The sequence below is a fragment of the Bacillus rossius genome, chromosome 10 (genome assembly GCF_032445375.1).
Source record: "Bacillus rossius redtenbacheri isolate Brsri chromosome 10, Brsri_v3, whole genome shotgun sequence".
NCBI lineage: Eukaryota > Metazoa > Arthropoda > Insecta > Phasmatodea > Bacillidae > Bacillus > Bacillus rossius.
In genome coordinates, this window is record NC_086337.1 from 57,291,669 (window position 1) to 57,312,308 (window position 20,640).

At 46.3% G+C, this 20,640-nt stretch overlaps 2 protein-coding genes across 3 annotated transcripts; one reads left to right on the forward strand and one right to left on the reverse strand.

The window, feature by feature from the left end:
• Positions 1-1,456: 1,456 nt before the first annotated feature.
• Positions 1,457-12,925, forward strand: LOC134536254 (vascular endothelial growth factor A-like). The gene is made up of 7 exons (XM_063375959.1): positions 1,457-1,633; positions 2,157-2,271; positions 3,356-3,462; positions 4,863-4,958; positions 7,175-7,291; positions 10,312-10,481; positions 12,575-12,925. Exons 1-7 carry the CDS (start codon positions 1,559-1,561, stop codon positions 12,603-12,605), a joined length of 711 nt encoding a protein of 236 aa, XP_063232029.1. The 5' UTR covers positions 1,457-1,558; the 3' UTR covers positions 12,606-12,925.
• On the reverse strand, positions 12,598-20,387 carry LOC134536255 (uncharacterized). Of its 2 annotated transcripts, XM_063375961.1 has the most exons (5): positions 20,290-20,387; positions 17,411-17,585; positions 16,642-16,758; positions 15,782-15,913; positions 12,598-13,949 (listed from the first exon to the last, which is right to left on the reverse strand). In XM_063375961.1, exons 1-5 carry the CDS (start codon positions 20,295-20,297, stop codon positions 13,854-13,856), a joined length of 528 nt encoding a protein of 175 aa, XP_063232031.1. In that variant the 5' UTR covers positions 20,298-20,387; the 3' UTR covers positions 12,598-13,853. The 2 variants fall into 2 exon arrangements, with proteins under 2 accessions (XP_063232031.1, XP_063232030.1); XM_063375960.1 differs by lacking the exon at positions 20,290-20,387 and having other exon boundaries at positions 12,602-13,949; positions 17,411-18,264.
• Between the last annotated feature and the right edge of the window lie 253 nt (positions 20,388-20,640).

The window sequence follows — 20,640 nt, forward strand, 5'->3', positions numbered from 1 at the left end:
AAACATCTTCAAGTGGCACAAAAAAAAAAACGTGAAAAAAAATCTTAATTTCGTATACCATGGCTCGGGTTTTACCATCGCTAGTTCAGGGAAGAAACTGTTTTCCTACGAACTATGCGTAGGCTATATCGCTGTATGCGAAGAAACACGAAGGGGGGAAAAACAACTCACCTCTATATTAATGTTGACTCTGTGGTCGAGCGGTTTTCCTCAGACACTTTGACCACTTCCTTCCGGCCGCTGCAGCCGTCTCTTTCCTTATTCTCTTCCGCTGCAAGATGCCCTTGATAGTCCTGGGCGCAGCCGAGAGCACTACTTCCTTCCTGGCCTCGCGAGCCGGGAGAAATATTGCTCGAACAATGACCTAAATACTGACTCATTCGCTGTACTGACAAACTAGGAGTGGTTCTTCGGAAGAAACAACGTCGACTGATCCAAAGGAATGAACATTCTACGACACCTGTGTGGTTGGCCAGCAAGCCCTTTCAAGCACCCATATCTTGCACAATGTAAATATCTTCACAAATGTGATGTACCAATTTGTATTATACTCATGACTCAAAAAAAAAAAAAAAAGAGCGGGCTTAGTCATTTTCGTTTGCCCTAGTCTCCGAGAGACACTTGGTTATTATAATCATTTTTATAAAATTTTCTCGTCATTTTACTTATTAAACCTATAACTCTAGTGTAGGTCAGGAGAGGGCCAAATTAAATGTTCTAAAACAATTTTGGCACAAATAAAATTGAAATACTTAGTACATTTTATCTGTGGTTCGAAAACGTACTGTTAAGTAAGTTTGGTAAACTATGATAAAGAATTAAGAGAAAATTTAAAAATTATTCAGGGTTCTGGGGATGCTGCTACGTAAAAACAACCCTCCCCCTTCCAAGAGGGTCAAGCTAGAGTTTATAGGCTAACTATAAATTCTCGCTTGACTTAGTACAACTCTCAGATAATCTTTAGTACGTATCTGTTGGGGAAATCTGACTCGAAACATGATTATGCAAAAATTCTGTGATAAAAAAAAATTACCAGAAAAATCTCGGAAACAATAGTAATGACTAGAGACCTGCAAAATTCGCGGTTTCGATTGCCTTCAGGATAGACTGCACATGCCCCTGTACACTGGGGAAAATAACGCAAGTTCATTGGCTGCCGACTTGTAAGTCGTCTCAGCTGGTTCGTCTGTGATTCGATCCTTCTTTGGTTGAAGGGTTTATAACTGGTTGAGATTCGTCCAGATGAACAGTAAGCCAATGGCAAAATTATCTAAGAGGTACGTGTGTTTGAATTCTAGCCTATCACCGAATGAATTCCGCGAATTTTGCAGGTCTCTAGTAATGACATTAGAGCCAGAGCCTTCAATAAGGAGGGGGGGGGGGGGGAAGTGTGCAGCAGATGTGCAATCGCGAAGAGAAGAGCGAACATCCCGGGGTTGTGTTGTGTCGTGTTGTCTGCGGCGAGCAGATAGCGGGGCGGGGACTTGCGGTCTGCAGGACGCGGGACCCGCTAGGCTGGAGGGACCACACCAGAGCTGTCCCCCGCCGCAGACGGACCATGCGACTGCTAGCGCTCCTAGCGGCCTGCGCGGCCGTCGCCGCCGCCACACACCAGGGCGTCTCGGACAACGAGGTCAGTGCTCTCGAGGCTGCGTTCACAATTAATTAATAAATTAAAAACAAAATAGGTGCTACTTAAGCTCGGGTACTAGCCTGCTGAGCTGGTAGAGGTTGGATAGCCCTCGGCTGGATCACGAGCAACTGGGTGACCGAGGGGTCCCAGGGATGTGAGAGGCGTGGTTCCGTGTCGTAGCTACTCAGATCCCACAGAGGGGGCTAGCTCTGCAGGTGGTCTGGGGGTTCACGGGTCGGTGGGGCCGAAGTTGGGATGGGTCTCCTCAACCTCTCGACCTAGCCGTAACATGCCGCGATTGGAAATGGCGGATCTATTTCCCGGTTCTCGGAACCCATGTTGGGCACTGGCAACAGTGTCAGGTAAGTAAAAGACCCATCTTTCTCCTAATCAGGAAAACACCCTAACGGGAGCAGTAGTGGGTCAGGATCGAGCACTGAACAAAACGACACGACATGCAGAACAAAACACACTCGTGATTGCCACATCTCAGCGCATTCACGCACGCTTCTTATTCGCACAGATCCCCCACAACGAGAAAGACGCAGTCAGCCAGGAAGTAGACAAGGAAGATTTCGGCCCTGAAGAAGATGACAAAACCTTTCTAAGCGAGTCAAGTCACATCCTCTACAAGCAAGGTATGTCCACAAGTCCGCGGCACTGATGTTAGAGTTCCTAAGGTGTCATCCTCTGAGACCCTCAGAAAGGATCCTGACCACCTTTTTTCATGTATTTCTTTAATTTCTCGAGACAAGTGCACAGTGGAACGTAAACCTTTTTTCTGTGTCACAACAAATTGTTTGTTCTGAAAAAAAATTACGTTTAAATATGAAAAAAAAAAAAAACTTGTGTTGCTGCAAACAAAAGTTTTCTTCCACATGTAGATAATATTTGAAGTTAAAAGCAAGTTTGCATTATCTCTGAAATAGTGCTATGTATAAACTTTCTTAATGATGAAGTAAGCCATAATTCTTTAATACCTTGTGTTGCAAGCCAAATTATGGTAGCCTCAAAGAAATGCTAATGATAAAATCAACCAAAGTCAAAGAAAGTATTTTACAAGCAATTTACATGTAACATATTATGTAGCGCTGATCTTGATGAGTGATGTTTTCTTCAGCTAATAAATAGTTGAACTTAGGTATTTAGGGCTGTGTTTTGGGTACCAAATCTTGTCGGGAATTTCTAACTACGATCTGCGTATCGACCCTCGAAGTTGGAACACTCTCTCCACGCAGATATGTAGTGACGAGAATGAACTGCACTTGAGTTACAGCAGTGGTAGAGTGACGTGCAACACGCCGCCTTGCAGGAGGTACAGCAGTGGTATAGTGACGTGCAACACGCCGCCTTGCAGGAGGTACAGCAGTGGTAGAGTGACGTGCAACACGCCACCTTGCAGGAGGTACAGCAGTGGTATAGTGACGTGCAACACGCCGCCTTGCAGGAGGTACAGCAGTGGTAGAGTGACGTGCAACACGCCGCCTTGCAGGAGGTACAGCAGTGGTAGAGTGACGTGCAACACGCCGCCTTGCAGGAGGTACAGCAGTGGTATAGTGACGTGCAACACGCCGCCTTGCAGGAGGTACAGCAGTGGTAGAGTGACGTGAAACACGCCGCCTTGCAGGAGGTACAGCAGTGGTAGAGTGACGTGCAACACGCCGCCTTGCAGGAGGTACAGCAGTGGCAGAGAGAGGTGCAACACTCGCCCCTTTGTTGCAGTGCCCTGCGGTAAGGTCATGGATGACCTTGAGACAATCCTAACCGAGAGCAGCTGCTTCCGTCTGGTGGATGTGCTGGTAAACATGACCGAGGACAGCCGATACTCCGTGAGTTGAGAAGTAACACCTCCATGGCTTAAGCAAATGTTTTTAATCTATAAATTCTGAAAAAAAATCACTGTTATTGTGGTGAATATAATGCTATTATGCTTTTTTTATTTAATCCAAAATTATAAAAATGTATTTATGTTCAAAAAGTAACGGGAATGATGTAATTTCGCGGGTTGTATTTGTCAGATTCGTAAAAAATTTTCGGTGTTGTGTTATTAAACATGTCTAAAATTTATCTGTAAATTTTTAGCCATATTGGATGTTTAGTTTTTTTTCAGCTGTCAAAATTTTTTAAATGTGTTTTGGTTCCATCGGCGTTTTTTTGTTATTTTAATTATTTGTTTAAGAAAATTGATTAGAAAATTGGAATAAAATGTTGTTGTAAGAATGCAGTAAAGTGAAGCGATGCTTTAGAATTGTTAGCTATGGTTTGTGCAACAGGAACTCAGCCTCAGACGCGACTGAGCCAGTACGAGAAGCAAGCTAGTGTAGGTCTGCGCCTGCAATCGCGGCTACCTGCAACACGCCGGCGTTCGACGGGAAGTCGCCCTCCAGGGGTCAGGTCCGACTGGTTGATTCGCGTCTGAAAAACGCTACACTTTGCTGCATTCTCGCAACAACATTTGATGCATTTTCTCTGATACATTTTATTAAACAAATCATTTGCCCCCCCCCCCCCCCCCAAATCCCGACAGGGACAACAGGGGTTTTTACCCGAGTGAACTCAAAAACTGGTATTACAAGTATTTATAATACGTATTTTCCATACAATCTAAAGGACCACGGTTTTAAACACGAGAGTAGAAATTGTTTTTACTTTTTTTTTAAATTACAGTTTACTGTATTAAACAAATTGTGCTTTAAGCAACTATATTATTAAATTTTATTTGTTTACCGTATTGCCTTAGTATTATTTCACACACATGTTTATATACTGAGTACATATTTAACTAATTTTTGTCACAGTTGATTTCAAAGTAGTTGAGGGGAGATCTAAGATGCAAATAAAGTTCTGCCATTCCTGATTATACCCGAACAATTCACCTTCGGCCAACTTCGGGCGTTTGATTTATTTTTGCGCAGGAAAATTGAATTCAAATATTAAAAGTGGTAGGTTAGGTTAGCTACATTAAAACACTATGGACAGTTAGTTAGGTTAGTATAGCTACATTAAAATAAACAGAGAAATATAAATATATATAAATAAGCCCGAGGTTGGACGAAGCTGAATATTCGGGCGTGTTCGGGCAGGGACAGAACTTGATGTACATCTTAGGCTTCCCGTAGTTGAGTGTGTTGAATCAAAGATAAGTATAGCTTGTGACGTGGTTGTGGGGGGTTTGGGAGGCTGACGGCCGCTGTGCCTCTGTGACGGCGGTTGTTCTGTGCTCCGGCAGTACCGACCCACGAGCGTCAAGGCGCGGCGCTGCGGCGGGATGTGCAAGGCGCGCCAGACCTGCGTGTCCATGGGCAACAAGACCGCGCTCGTGCCGGTGAGTGGCGCTCCTGGCGGCGGCCGCGCCAAGCTCCCGCCCCTGCTCGCTGCTTCCAGCACTCACGCCTCTTTGTTCTCCCTCTCTATGGAGGGGAATCTTGACGATGCGCGCGCACCACGCAACGACATTCCCACGGGATGGAAAAAAAAAACCAACTCACAAATAATTTTTTTTATATCTGCTTTTAAATATTATACTTTAGTGATTGTTATTTAATACCAGCCCATATAATTAAAACATTCATTATTTGTGAGTATTAGTGTTGGAAATCATGCTTTTAAAATCTTAAAAATTTCCCGTATGTATAATTTATTTGCATTATATATTATTACAAAAAAATATTTAAAATTAACAAATTTGACTAAACATTTAGATTTTTTTATTTATTATTAATTCCATAAACTTATTAGTATTCAAACTGGGTATTTTTTTTTAATTTTAGTGAATTTATGCTTTACCAGCTGTATTTATAATATCACTCCAATCATTTTTTGGTTAATTATATTAATTATTTGCATGCTAAATTAAAGTAATTTTTTTATCACGCCAAGTAAGTACGTAAGTAAACGCACCAATTTTTTTAAACATACTTAGTGTTGTAGGAAGTTTACTCACAGATCTAGTACGTTATTTAAAATTCAAAATGCTGTAGGAAAGCAAATTTGTTCTAATCATTTGCTTGTTAGACTACCGGAAACAAAATTTTTTCAAAGATTCATCAGCTACAAATTTGACTTTTAAAAGAATGCATTAATTTAACAATTTGTGATAAAAAAAGAATGTGAACATTTTCTTCGTAAGTTAAACGCTATGGAATTATATATATATAAAGATTAAATAGATTTTTATTGTATGGTTATTTTAGTTCATAAAAAGGTATTATTTTGAATATTTGATATTACATAGTAAATCATTTGAAGTGTCTAGTGTAGGAAATACATTTTTTTGTTGTCTTTGAGATGGCAAGTGAATGCCTTAAAATCATAGATTTTTACAACACCTAAGCAGAATTTTGCAACATTTTTTTTTTTAATATTTGATATTCATCGAGGAACTTTAACATTTTGAGTTCGATTGCAAGCTCGTCTATTTTGCTGGACTGTCCTAATAGTGTAAACCAAAAGAGAAGACGTAGTCCATGATCAGTGCTAAAGCTGTCGTGTGGAGTCAGGCTCTCGGCTGTAGGTGCAGTGGCGGATTTACAAATTTTCAAGGAATAGGCTGTAATGTTTTTGACGCCCTGCCCTCTACAATTAATTTTCATGTTCTACATTATTTTTTACAATCCAACAATTTCGTTGAAATTGCACGTAAAATGATTTTTGGGTATATTTTTGAGCTAATCAAAGCTCAATCATGTGGGCAGAGGGCGCAGAGGCCGATTACGGGATTTTTTTTTTTGGGGGGGGGGGGGGGGAGTTAACTAGCTGTTTTACTCTAGAATATAAAAGTTTGCTACACGGATTCACGGAATGTACAATGTCAAGAGGGGGGGGGGGGGGAAGGGGAAAGTCATCGGCAAAATTTGTTGCAGACGTCTGTCTTTAAAAAATCACAAAACAGAAAATCATGCCGAAAACGTTTTTGATTTCTATGAGGTTGTTAAAAAAATTGGTTGTCTGTAAAGTCGGTTTACGTACGATAGTTTAACGTGACAACGTTATAACAAAACATTGATGAAATGATTGCATACTTTTATGAATAAAATTGAATCATTTTTATCGAATTATCACTATTTTGTATGGATACAAAGAATGAGTGAAATGAAATCTACAATTTAATTGATCAATTTACTTTTATTTGCACTCATTAATTCAAATATGTTTATTACTTTAACGAAGAGATTATTTTAACTATAACTTTTATACATGTTTGCTATTTAACTTCTTCCAATCTGTGTTATTCTGTTAAGGATAGGACGATGATAGGAAAAGTAGGAAACGAATGGGAGTGTTTCAAGTTTTAATGTGCCTCGAAAAAGTCAAATCGATGGTTGTTCCAATCGAGTGGAAGAGAGATAGATGCAAGCGTACAATGAGCGTAATGGGACACAGCGTAATGGGACAATGTGCGTAACGGGACACTTTTTCGTGCGTGTAGCCGGCATTCATCGATTTATTAGACGTTGTCACGTCAAAAGAAAATTCGGTCGCCAAATCTGCCGCCCCAAACTGAAGCCTACTCGGCCTGCTGGTAAACCCGCTACTGCGCAGGTGGAGAGGACTTTGCTGTCGGACCAGACCAGGGACTGCGCCTACGCCTACATTGAGGAGGACACCAGCTGCATGTGCAAGTGCATCGTGCAGCAAAAGCACTGCAGTCCGCTTCAGGTATGCAATTTTTTTCCTTCTTCGCGGCCAAGCGTAGCGCGCGATCTGGCGAACCAACCCCGAGGGTTTCGATTCACCGGATCAGCGTCGCCATTTTCCCAAAAGTAACTTCAGTGATAAGTTTGGCCGATCAAAAAAATTTTTTTTTCCTCCGGCGTATTTCTCAGTAGAACTTTTGTAAAAAATTCGCTGCACACACACTCCATGCCTACTTCCCGCCTTCAATATAACGGCCGTTTTTATCGAACAGACATCACAAAATTAGATATTTTCAAATACCTTTAGCCTACAAAGAGTCTATCGACAGTTGGTTATTCCCAAAAATGAATTCAATACTAAACACTAATAACTACACACACACATTATTTTTTTGTAAATGAAACAGAAATATTCACATAACCCAACAGATTGTTGTAAATTTGTAAATTTACATTAAAATAACTGTATCACCACAAACTAGTGTTCGCAGTAATAATGGGTTCGGGTTATTACACCAGCATTTATGCTTTGTGCTGTCCCAGGACCTTCAATAATCAAAATTATTTGTAGACAAAATAAAGTCAAATGTTATTTATTTGATTAAACTTTCCATGGTTGAAAAAAAATGCTTGAATGAAACATCGATTAAATAATCAAATGATACCACAATTCTCGTAATTAATTCTCGGTATTATTTTGGAAAACGTATTTCATATATGCAAAAATAACCATAGCCACATGTTGTACACAGTTAAAATATCATTCTTGTGGTATTATGAACTATGTTCTGGCAACAGGTTTGCAAAAGAATCTTTTGTAAAAGGTCAGAATTTTTTTTTTTTTTCTGAGCAGGGAAGCTATTTTGTTTCGTAGCTGCCAGTAATTCTAACATTCCATTAATCACAAAATGTTCTTTAACGAAACAAACTTTCGAAAATGAAAAGACAGAAAATTGTTATGACCTAGATACTGTTTAAATTAAGATGGCGAATTTTGATTGTCAGGTACGTTGAGAGAAACTAATGGCGTGGTTACGAATACATTTCTCGGGCCCCTACCATGGTACATAATTTGCAACTTTTCAAAACCACATTAAAAAATTGCAGTGGTGGGAGGGAAAGTATGCAGTGGTGGGAGGGCAGGTACGCGGTGGTGGGAGGGCAGGTATGTGGTGGTGGGAGGGCAGATATGCAGCGGTGGGAGGGCAGATATGCGGTGGTGGAAGGAGAGATATGCAGTGGTGGGAGGGAAGGTAAGCAGTGGTGGGAGGGCAGGTAAGCAGTGGTGTGAGGACAGGTATGCAGTGGTGGGAGGGCAGATATGCAGCGGTGGGAGGACAGGAATGCAGTGGTGGGAGGGCAGGTATGCTGTGGTGGAAGGGCAGGTATACTGTGGTGGGAGGGAAGGTATGCTGTGGTGGGAGGGCAGGTATGCAGTGGTGGGAGGGCAGGTATGCAACGGTGGGAGGACAGATATGCGGTGGTGGGAGGGCAGGTATACTGTGGTGGGAGGGAAGGTATGCTGTGGTGGGAGGGCAGGTATGCAGTGGTGGGAGGGCAGGTATGCAACGGTGGGAGGGCAGATATGCGGTGGTGGGAGGGCAGATATGCAGTGGTGGGAGGGAAGGTAAGCAGTGGTGGGAGGGCAGATATGCAGCGGTGGGAGGACAGGAATGCAGTGGTGGGAGGACAGATATGCAGTGTTGGGAGGGCAGGTATGCTGTGGTGGGAGGGCAGGTAAGCAGTGGTGTGAGGACAGGTATGCAGTGGTGGGAGGGCAGATATGCAGCGGTGGGAGGACAGGAATGCAGTGGTGGGAGGGCAGGTATGCTGTGGTGGGAGGGCAGGTATACTGTGGTGGGAGGGAAGGTATGCTGTGGTGGGAGGGCAGGTATGCAGTGGTGGGAGGGCAGGTATGCAACGGTGGGAGGGCAGATATGCGGTGGTGGGAGGGCAGGTATGCAGTGGTGGGAGGGAAGGTAAGCAGTGGTGGGAGGGCAGATATGCAGCGGTGGGAGGACAGGAATGCAGTGGTGGGAGGGCAGGTATGCAGTGGTGGAAGGGCAGGTATGCAGTGGTGGGAGGGCAGGTATGCGGTGGTGGGAGGACAGATATGCAGTGTTGGGAGGGCAGGTATGCTGTGGTGGGAGGGCAGGTATGCTGTGGTGGGAGGGCAGGTATGCTGTGGTGGGAGGGCAGGTATGCTGTGGTGGGAGGGAAGGTATGCTGTGGTGGGAGGGCAGGTATGCAGCGGTGGGAGGGCAGGTATGCGGTGGTGGGAGGACAGATATGCAGTGTTGGGAGGGCAGGTATGCTGTGGTGGGAGGGCAGGTATGCTGTGGTGGGAGGACAGGAATGCAGTGGTGGGAGGGCAGGTATGCTGTGGTGGGAGGGCAGGTATACTGTGGTGGGAGGGAAGTTATGCTGTGGTGGGAGGGCAGGTATGCAGTGGTGGGAGGGCAGGTATGCAACGGTGGGAGGGCAGATATGCGGTGGTGGGAGGGCAGGTATGCAGTGGTGGGAGGGAAGGTAAGCAGTGGTGGGAGGGCAGATATGCAGCGGTGGGAGGACAGGAATGCAGTGGTGGGAGGGCAGGTATGCAGTGGTGGAAGGGCAGGTATGCAGTGGTGGGAGGGCAGGTATGCGGTGGTGGGAGGACAGATATGCAGTGTTGGGAGGGCAGGTATGCTGTGGTGGGAGGGCAGGTATGCTGTGGTGGGAGGGCAGGTATGCAGTGGTGGGAGGGCAGGTATGCTGTGGTGGGAGGGCAGGTATGCTGTGGTGGGAGGGCAGGTATGCAGCGGTGGGAGGACAGGTATGCAGTGGTGGGAGGACAGATATGCAGTGTTGGGAGGGCAGGTATGCTGTGGTGGGAGGGCAGGTATGCTGTGGTGGGAGGGCAGGTATGCAGTGGTGGGAGGACAGGTATGCAGTGGTGGGAGGACAGATATGCAGTGTTGGGAGGGCAGGTATGCTGTGGTGGGAGGGCAGGTATGCTGTGGTGGGAGGGCAGGTATGCAGCGGTGGGAGGCTTGCCGGCAGATGTACGACGAGAACGCGTGCGAGTGTCGCTGCATGGACATGGCCGTGAGGAAGGCGAACTGCCTGCACCTGGGCAAGCAGTGGCTGGGCGACGAGTGTCGCTGCATCTGCCGCAACAAACCGCGGCGACCCTGCAGCACGGGCACCGCCTGGGACGAGGACAACTGCAGGTACGTGCGGCCTCGACCCCGTACTCCGTCCCAGCCTCCCTCTCCTGCGCCCTGTCCTAGCCTCCCTCTCCTGCGCCCTGTCCTAGCCTCCCTCTCCTGCGCCCTGTCCTAGCCTCCCTCTCCTGCGCCCTGTCCTAGCCTCCCTCTCCTGCGCCCTGTCCTAGCCTCCCTCTCCTGCGCCCTGTCCTAGCCTCCCTCTCCTGCGCCCTGTCCCAGCCTCCCTCTCCTGCGCCCTGTCCTAGCCTCCCTCTCCTGCGCCCTGTCCTAGCCTCCCTCTCCTGCGCCCTGTCCCAGCCTCCCTCTCCTGCGCCCTGTCCTAGCCTCCCTCTCCTGCGCCCTGTCCTAGCCTCCCTCTCCTGCGCCCTGTCCTAGCCTCCCTCTCCTGCGCCCTGTCCCAGCCTCCCTCTCCTGCGCCCTGTCCTAGCCTCCCTCTCCTGCGCCCTGTCCTAGCCTCCCTCTCCTGCGCCCTGTCCTAGCCTCCCTCTCCTGCGCCCTGTCCTAGCCTCCCTCTCCTGCGCCCTGTCCTAGCCTCCCTCTCCTGCGCCCTGTCCCAGCCTCCCTCTCCTGCGCCCTGTCCTAGCCTCCCTCTCCTGCGCCCTGTCCTAGCCTCCCTCTCCTGCGCCCTGTCCCAGCCTCCCTCTCCTGCGCCCTGTCCTAGCCTCCCTCTCCTGCGCCCTGTCCTAGCCTCCCTCTCCTGCGCCCTGTCCTAGCCTCCCTCTCCTGCGCCCTGTCCCAGCCTCCCTCTCCTGCGCCCTGTCCTAGCCTCCCTCTCCTGCGCCCTGTCCTAGCCTCCCTCTCCTGCGCCCTGTCCCAGCCTCCCTCTCCTGCGCCCTGTCCTAGCCTCCCTCTCCTGCGCCCTGTCCCAGCCTCCCTCTCCTGCGCCCTGTCCTAGCCTCCCTCTCCTGCGCCCTGTCCTAGCCTCCCTCTCCTGCGCCCTGTCCTAGCCTCCCTCTCCTGCGCCCTGTCCCAGCCTCCCTCTCCTGCGCCCTGTCCTAGCCTCCCTCTCCTGCGCCCTGTCCCAGCCTCCCTCTCCTGCGCCCTGTCCTAGCCTCCCTCTCCTGCGCCCTGTCCTAGCCTCCCTCTCCTGCGCCCTGTCCTAGCCTCCCTCTCCTGCGCCCTGTCCTAGCCTCCCTCTCCTGCGCCCTGTCCCAGCCTCCCTCTCCTGCGCCCTGTCCTAGCCTCCCTCTCCTGCGCCCTGTCCTAGCCTCCCTCTCCTGCGCCCTGTCCTAGCCTCCCTCTCCTGCGCCCTGTCCTAGCCTCCCTCTCCTGCGCCCTGTCCCAGCCTCCCTCTCCTGCGCCCTGTCCTAGCCTCCCTCTCCTGCGCCCTGTCCTAGCCTCCCTCTCCTGCGCCCTGTCCTAGCCTCCCTCTCCTGCGCCCTGTCCTAGCCTCCCTCTCCTGCGCCCTGTCCTAGCCTCCCTCTCCTGCGCCCTGTCCTAGCCTCCCTCTCCTGCGCCCTGTCCTAGCCTCCCTCTCCTGCGCCCTGTCCTAGCCTCCCTCTCCTGCGCCCTGTCCCAGCCTCCCTCTCCTGCGCCCTGTCCTAGCCTCCCTCTCCTGCGCCCTGTCCTAGCCTCCCTCTCCTGCGCCCTGTCCCAGCCTCCCTCTCCTGCGCCCTGTCCTAGCCTCCCTCTCCTGCGCCCTGTCCTAGCCTCCCTCTCCTGCGCCCTGTCCTAGCCTCCCTCTCCTGCGCCCTGTCCTAGCCTCCCTCTCCTGCGCCCTGTCCTAGCCTCCCTCTCCTGCGCCCTGTCCTAGCCTCCCTCTCCTGCGCCCTGTCCTAGCCTCCCTCTCCTGCGCCCTGTCCCAGCCTCCCTCTCCTGCGCCCTGTCCTAGCCTCCCTCTCCTGCGCCCTGTCCTAGCCTCCCTCTCCTGCGCCCTGTCCTAGCCTCCCTCTCCTGCGCCCTGTCCCAGCCTCCCTATCCCACGCCCATTGTCCCAGCCTCCCTCTCCCGGGCTCGGCTCCAGTACATCTGTACACTCAGGTGTGTTCATACTCTTTCTGTTATTTGTACCACAATTTCACTATTCAATCTTAGTTTGCTAAGAAAAAAAAGTGTGTGATTCTAGCAGCCGTCACAATTGTATTTTTTGTTCACAGGTGCATGAAGAAACAACGCGCAAGAGGTTGACAGAAATCAACTTTAATTTTTGTTAAAACACACAAATTATTACAAAGAAAATTAATATCCTCCATGTTTAGAGCCTAAAACATTAAATTATAAATTCATTTATGAAGTAATACTATTAAGTCTTGAAATTACTTCAATAAGCGGATTAATTCTGAATAATGTTTTTTTGGTGTCTAATGATAAACTGAGTAGTAGGTAAACAAAAAGCTTAATTTATTTGGGAATTACGATTGTACACTACAAATGTATACGATTGTACCATGATAATGATACATTATTTTGTCTTTGTAACAAATACATATAAATACATTCAAAACCAATTATTGAGGTATCATTCCACCAATGTCCTTAATATAAATCCATGACTAATTTATCACGGTTCATTTTTATTATAAACAACGAATTTGCAGTAGAAAAATCATTTTCAAATATCAAAACTATATTTTGATTACTTTTGTTGCAGTGGAGAAAAATAAATAAGCTATTCTATGGGCAGGATTAATCGTTGAATTTAAATGAGAGGATTGAACTGACATATATCACTAAGATATTTTGGTCTGCAAAACTTTCATGATTTATTGTAGTAAATGATAATATCCAATCTGTCAAAATAATTTAGTTTTACACGAATGTTTAAATATTAACTTATTTTTACATTTGCATTGAAAATTTTGATCTTCTGCATAGGTACGAGCAGTTTTTAACGGACGATTTTTTTTTATTATTCATCCTCGGGCTCTACAATTAAATTATTTTAAAGGCACAGTTGTTAAAGTTCACCTCATATTACATATACTTTGATAATCGTTAGCGCATGACGAGTCACTCTTTTCACACCTACTACAGTTTGTTGATTGTTGATGTCATACCCAAGCCGTTGCTTCGACTCAGCTAAGTTAAGTTTCACTGTCAGTGTGACATGTTAGATTGCAGAGATCCTATTGGTTTTGGCACGTGTTTCAATATTATTTGAAAATTTTGCACCACGCCAAAAGGCTTAACAAGGAGTTCATGAGAAGGGGTGGATGGGTGGTCTTTTTTCCCCAGTTTTCTTCAGAAAACATCATACACAGTCTGAGTTGCGATGGAAGAAAGGGGACTTTTTCGCTTCGTTTCGGCGCTTGTCCATCGTCACTGACACCGATGTGTTGGCACGGCAAACGTTACTGCAGGAGTACCGAGGTAGAATGCCAAAATGGCGAGGATCACCGGCTGGTGTGCTCTCCGCCGACGTAGTTCCACCCCCGCTCACCGGCGTCGCTGCAGACCGACGATCCTGGAGCCGATGCTGTTGAGAGCTTGCGTGAACCTCCTGGAGATGCCTTTCAGCACGACCGTCGGATACTGGAACAAGACCGTGTGCTGGAGGTTGGCACACCGGAGAACCCTACACGCGGGATCTCCGCATGGACAAACACGTTGTACTTGAGTTCTCCTTGTCGCAACATTTTAATGGTAAAACAAATCCTACAGAAGATTCCCAAGATACAACATTCTGCCCAAAAGACCAGGAACTACATCAAGTTCCTTCAGTAAAGATTTCACTTGAAACACTGGACACTTAAGTGATCGGACACGCCTTACGCGCCTCAGAATCATCACGAACAAAAATCTGGAAACTTAACCAGCTGAAGGTAGATAATCACACGCAAAGAGACTTAACTAGATGGCTGGACTCGTCGCCTGCTGAGCGAGACCTCTCAGCATCACGGCACACACCCGACAACACGGGGACCCGAATGCAACAAGCGGATCAGGTTCAACTACGTCCAAATAAACGGATGGCGACTGGTGACTTCTGGAGTCTTGTGAGAAGTATCGCCAGCTGATCAAATGGTGGCAAACTAGTGTACAATTAGGCATACGAGACCACAGAGCAGCAATGTTATAATGAATGAATGGTATTGTTTACGTTTCCCAAACATCGAAGTCATTGTAACGATGAGGGGCGATGGTATGAGAATGGAGCATCCACGGAATGAACTATATGGCGAGAGGTCGGGAGTACCTTTTGAGAACCAACCGATACAAGGGAAAATCCGCCACGTTGAACCCTGCCGGGCATTTAACTCGGATCGTCATGGTCGGAGACGAGTGGTCTGACCACTCGCCCACGTGGTTTATAACCTAGTCAATGCTAATAATGCATAAAAGTGAATCCACACTGTGAACTTTAAATGGTGGAAAATGCTCAAAATAAGGAAAATTTATCTGAAAATTAGTAAAATATGCTCCATATGAATTTGTGGATTCCAACAATTTATTTCAGTAGTTTAAGTGCAGAGGTGAATACAAGAAGACGAAGAGGGATGTACAACACCCTTCTGCCCAAAATCCTAAAAAAAAAAAAAAAACAATGTATTTCCCACCGACATGAGGAAAGAATTTGAAAGAAAACAGCATACAAAATTCCTCCCTCCCCCAAACGAATTTCTGATTAAGTGTAGTGATTTATTATCGATTTTATCTGATTTGGTTGAGAATTTCACAGTCAAAATTTCCAAGAAAGGTCACTGGTTTATCAGTTATCAGCAAATCATCAAAAAAATGTTGTCACTTTCTGTCAGTGGTTTGGGGTGCAGTGCAGCCTGTACCCAGTGCAGGGAGAAAGACGAGGGGGTGTCCAACACGACAGTTTGACAATCCCCCAGAGAATGTTGGCTGTGGAGTCAAGACTGATGGGGACATACACTGGAAATGTCTCCGGTATATATAATAATTATTAATGCCCGATGGGGGGTCAGATAGATAGATAGAAACTTTTCAACCCTTCTTGGTACTAAGCCTTACTGGGCAGAGTCTTGTACTATTATAGAATTTCCTATGCATCAGGTTAACTTGAATTCATATTCAGTGTTCAGTTCTGCTTACCAGTACATTGGGTTCTGACCCTGTGCCCCTGTCAGAATGTACTCGGGCACTCATACCATCTCTGTATTTCTCTGATGGCGAGTCAGCAGACTGGCCGGGGTCCATCCAACCCCTACTAGCTCTGACCGGCTAGTACCCTTGCTGGTCGCCGCTGAACTTAAGGGGATGGGGATCCCATGCTGGCCGTGTTACAAGGATTTGAGCCAACCACCACTGTCGCCATGGGTGCATCTCCACACAATCTGGTGGATGCCGTGAAACTTGGGCCAAAGACGTACGGGTCGCGCCAGGGCAGTTCTACTCACGTCGACGGCGGAGCGCAGCAGGCTGGTGAGGGCGCCCACACCGTCCACGAAGGTGCGGCCGATGCGGTTGAACCTCTCTCCATCATTGCCGTACTTGTCCTCCTCCCTCAGGCCGTCCACAAGCGGAGTGGGCTGCGCACGGGACACGAGTCACACTGCCGCACTGTACTTGGTCCACTGTACTTGATACCTCTCATGGACACCATGCATGGACAATTCCTACAGGGACTAAACATGGACACCACGCATGGACACTTCATACAGGGACTTAACATGGACACCATGCATGGACACTTCATACAGAGACTAAACATGGACACCATGCATGGACATTTCCTACAGGGACTAAACATGGACACCATGCATGGACACTTCATACAGGGCCTTAACATGGACACCATGCATGGACACTTCATACAGAGACTAAACATGGACACCATGCATGGACATTTCCTACAGGGACTAAACATGGACACCATGCATGGACACTTCATACAGAGACTTAACATGGACACCATGCATGGACACTTCATACAGAGACTAAACATGGACACCATGCATGGACACTTCCTACGGGACTAAACATGGACACCATGCATGGACACGTCATACAGGGACTAAACATGGACACCATGCATGGACATTTCATACAGAGACTAAACATGGACACCATGCATGGACACTTCATACAGAGACTAAACATGGACACCACGCATGGACACTTCATACAGAGACTGAAAATGGACACAATTCATGCACTTGGAGCCTCCTTGAGAGTACATCCCATTCAGACAATTTTGGAGTGACGGCAAAACAATTGTATAGAGACGACAGACACTGGTGATGCTGGGAGGACTCACCTGGAGATACTCGAGGAGCACCAGCTGCAGCTTGTTGACGGGTTTGGGCTCCAGAGGGCCTCGCTCCTTCAGCTCCTCCCGAGCCCGCTCTGGCCTCTTGGTGGAGGCCAGCCCTGCCTGGGGACCACACCAACCACCCTGAGACAACCGTTCTTTCCTGCCGTGCGACCCCCTTCACTGCGAGCTTCTCACGTCTGGGGAGATGCTGCTCATGATGACGATGATGATAATTGTGGTGACAATGGCGATGACAATGATGATGATACTGATGGTAATTGTCATGATGATGACAATGTTCAGCGTAATGCTGACTACGATGAGAGTAATAATGGCTTTGATGATGAAAATGTTAGTGATTAAGATGTTCATGTTGAAGATTATGGTGGTGATCATGGCAATGATGATTAGATATTGTTTAATAAGTGATTATGATGATGAAAATGGTGATTTTGATGGTGACAAGTACAGTGATCATGATGGTGATGCGGACTGTGATGACACACATGCATTTCGTGTTAAGATGTCTGTGGAAACATCGCATCGTTTTATTACTGTTTTGGTGTTACGGTTGGAAGAATATTTTTTTTTAACTTGAAGTAGTTTTTTCCAGGTGAACCATGGAGGATAAGTAGCACACTGTCGGCATTCTCATTGGCATGGAGGAGGGGCACTTCTCACAAACAATAGTAAACAATCGAAATGTGTTCCTGAATACAAGGCAGTTCTTTACTGACATGACGCACCACAGATGTTACATGGCTGTACGTACGGGAGGCCTCGGTGAGGTGCTGGCCTCAGCGAGTTGCTGAGGGGGTTCGAGCTCATAGGTTGGCAGGACGATCCTGGCCGGCTGATCGGGTTGGCTGCCCTGGTCCTGCTGCTCCAGAGCCACGGTGCACCAGCTGCCCGCCAGGAGCGCTAGTAGCAGCCCGTGCGCGCGGCGCCTGCGGCAACAGTAGAACTGACTGGAGTTCACAAGCAGGGAGACACGATAGTTGGAAATGACTTTAGCGTCGCTGAAACTTGGGGCCTTTCGATGTACACTACTCAACACAAGTTTTAGAATAAAATGGTTAAGAGTATATGTTTTTTTTGATATTATCGTAACAAAATATCGATATTTGAACATGAAGTATCGATATGTTCGATGTATCGATATAACGGTGCTCTCCTGCAGCTCGGCGCGCGAGGTCGGCGGGGAAAGTGCCTCCTGGTTGCGTCACAGCGGCGCGCCGGCAGGAAGTGAAAACAGCGGCGGCGCGCGCCTTGACGGTCCCCACCTTACAGACGGCCGCTCCGACCCTGTCTGCCTCTCTTGCTTCCTCATTCCTTCCTTACTTTCTTTACTTCCTTCCTTCTTTCCTTCCTTCTTCCTTCATTTTCTTTTGCCTTCCTCATTCAATTCTTCCTCTCTTCCTTCCATTTTCCTTCCTCATTCCTTCCTTCTTTCCTTCCTTCCTTTCTACCTTTTTCTTCTTTACTTGCTTCCTTCCTCATTCCTTCATCTCTTCCTTCATTCCTCTCGTCCTTCCTTCCTCATTCCTTCCTCTCTTCCTTCTTTCCTTCCTTCCTTCGTTCCTTCCCGCGGCCCAAGCGAATAGATCCCCCGAGTCCGTCATCTTTACTCTGACACTCTTGGATAACGTGTCGAAGCGCCGGTATTTCCCCTCCCGCTTCAAAGCCCTCCTCCCCTCGTCAAACACTTTTAGGGTCGAAATAACCCACATTTTTCAGTCTCCAAGCTATATATACTTTTTATTTTTATTACCACAGATGTTTTGCATTATAGACAAAAATTTTGTTTCTAAATTACTAACACAGCTAAACACGCTAGTTGATCATATGTATGTATAAACAATGTCAATAAATAAGGCATTTAAATGAAAAGCATCTTTATTTAACGTGCTACCCAAAATATCACCCCCAAGTCATTTTGTTATAAAGGACTCAAACTGAAAAAAAATATTTGTACGATATTGTAGGCTAATTGAAAAACTTTGATTATCATACCAGAAGAGTGATATCATCATATACAATAATACAATAACTAATATGTATTTATCCCTTCTTTTTTTAAACCAACAACTACGCAGTTAATCAGTATAAATTTTGGTATCATTAAATAGATATTTTTTTATTTATTTAAAAATAGTTTGATTTTAAATAGTTTAGTAATAAGTATTTTTATTGAATTTTTATATTATTTTTGAATATTTATCCGATTGTCTGTTTATTTGTTCGAATATCGCGCAAAAAACTACTGGACTGATTTTGATGAAACATTTGTTTTTAAAAGTTTATGATTAGACTTAAAAACTGGTTTATATTTTATCACATTCAAGTGCAACCAATATAAGATGAGCTCTCATTTCTACCAACACCCACTTCTACCACATACATAGTATAATTTATTCATTGTATCACAATCAATAACTATTCCACTATTGGTAACTTTTTTATTACTTAATGGCATATTAATTTTATTATAATGGTATTTGTTGAAGAAAACAAAGTTTCACTTCACAACACTCCACGATCTTCTGCAACTGCGCTTCGGGCGCGAACGTTTTCTCCTCACCGACCCGTTTAAATCGCGAGAGAAATTCTTCACGTCGTGACTGACACTCTGTTCTCGAGGGATCACTTTCAAGAAGCGCAAAGCTCTAAGGAGACTGCAAGTCATGACCAGCAACCGACTGGATTCGCAGACACACACAGTCGATACTGCCGGTACCTATTTAAACTATTGCTGGTAATAAATCAGTTGGTTTCAGTGCAAAAATATCCGGGTTCAATTCCAGGCGGATCCTTCGAGGACTCCAGCATGCCATTCCTTACAATTCCTCCTCAAACTTTTAATTGCATGTCCTTCTCAGCTCACATTATTCATTTACTTTTAGAGATATTGCAATATTTTGGAAAAAATATGACTGTTGATTAGGTTTAAACGTATTTTTGATATGCGAAACTTTTCTTGCTGGAACTGACACAAATTGGTGAAAGAAACTCTTTCAACAAGGGGAAAATTTTTCTATGGTAAACACCACGCCATGTTAAAATAATTTCTCCCACCACAAGAAGGAGTTATAGCATGCATCAGACCTTTGACGAAAAATATTTTCATGAAAAATAACCGTATCTATCTATTGGCAGAGATCAAGATATTCAGGTGATTAATTTGGTGTCAAGCTTACGTCTGTAGTATTTTACATCTCTCGGCAACGTTTGAAACTTAAAAAATAACTCACTGATTATACTTTTCCCCCCCCGTGTATCACGTCACATAGAAAGAGACTGCTAAGAAAATAAAACCTACGTGAGAAATGGTGGCTTGCTGATCTCCATACCTCGAGAGCTTAAAGCCTACCGTTGGCTTGAAGTTCTGCATGTTGTTACAAATTTAAGATGGTCAAATCGCATCGCGAGGAGAAACACGGATTATTTTTGAAGTGCATTCTGGGGGTATAATATACCGCAAAATGATAGGGACTTTAATCATAGAGTTACTTTTTTTTTTTTTTTTTTTTTTTTTTTTTAGCCAAATGAACTAAATATATAATAGGTAGTAACGCAATAACACGCCGTGACTTATGTTTCCCCAGATGGTTACGCGTGAGGGTTGGTAGTTGTGTAAATGGCGCCACCCACCTGGCCATGAGGCTCGCAGACTGCCGAGGCCCTCCACTGGTGTCGCTTGCGCGGCGCGCCACTGACTAGTCCAGCCTGCAGGCCGCGGGCTCCGTCACTCCTAGCCCCTCCCCCCCCCAACCCTCCTCGCTGTTTCCCAACACCCGAGCGCGTGGCGGGCTTTCTCCACGCCTCCTCCGGGGCAAAGAACCTCCCACTGCACAGAAGCCAACCGCGAGGCACACGAATTGCCGCGCCGAGTCGTGGTCTCGGCCGGGCGGTCGAAGACGGACATTTTCCAGGCGACCTTCAGTCAATGTTTTTTGTGAAAGTCTCTACACTGCCGGTTATTTTAATACACATCAATAAAAT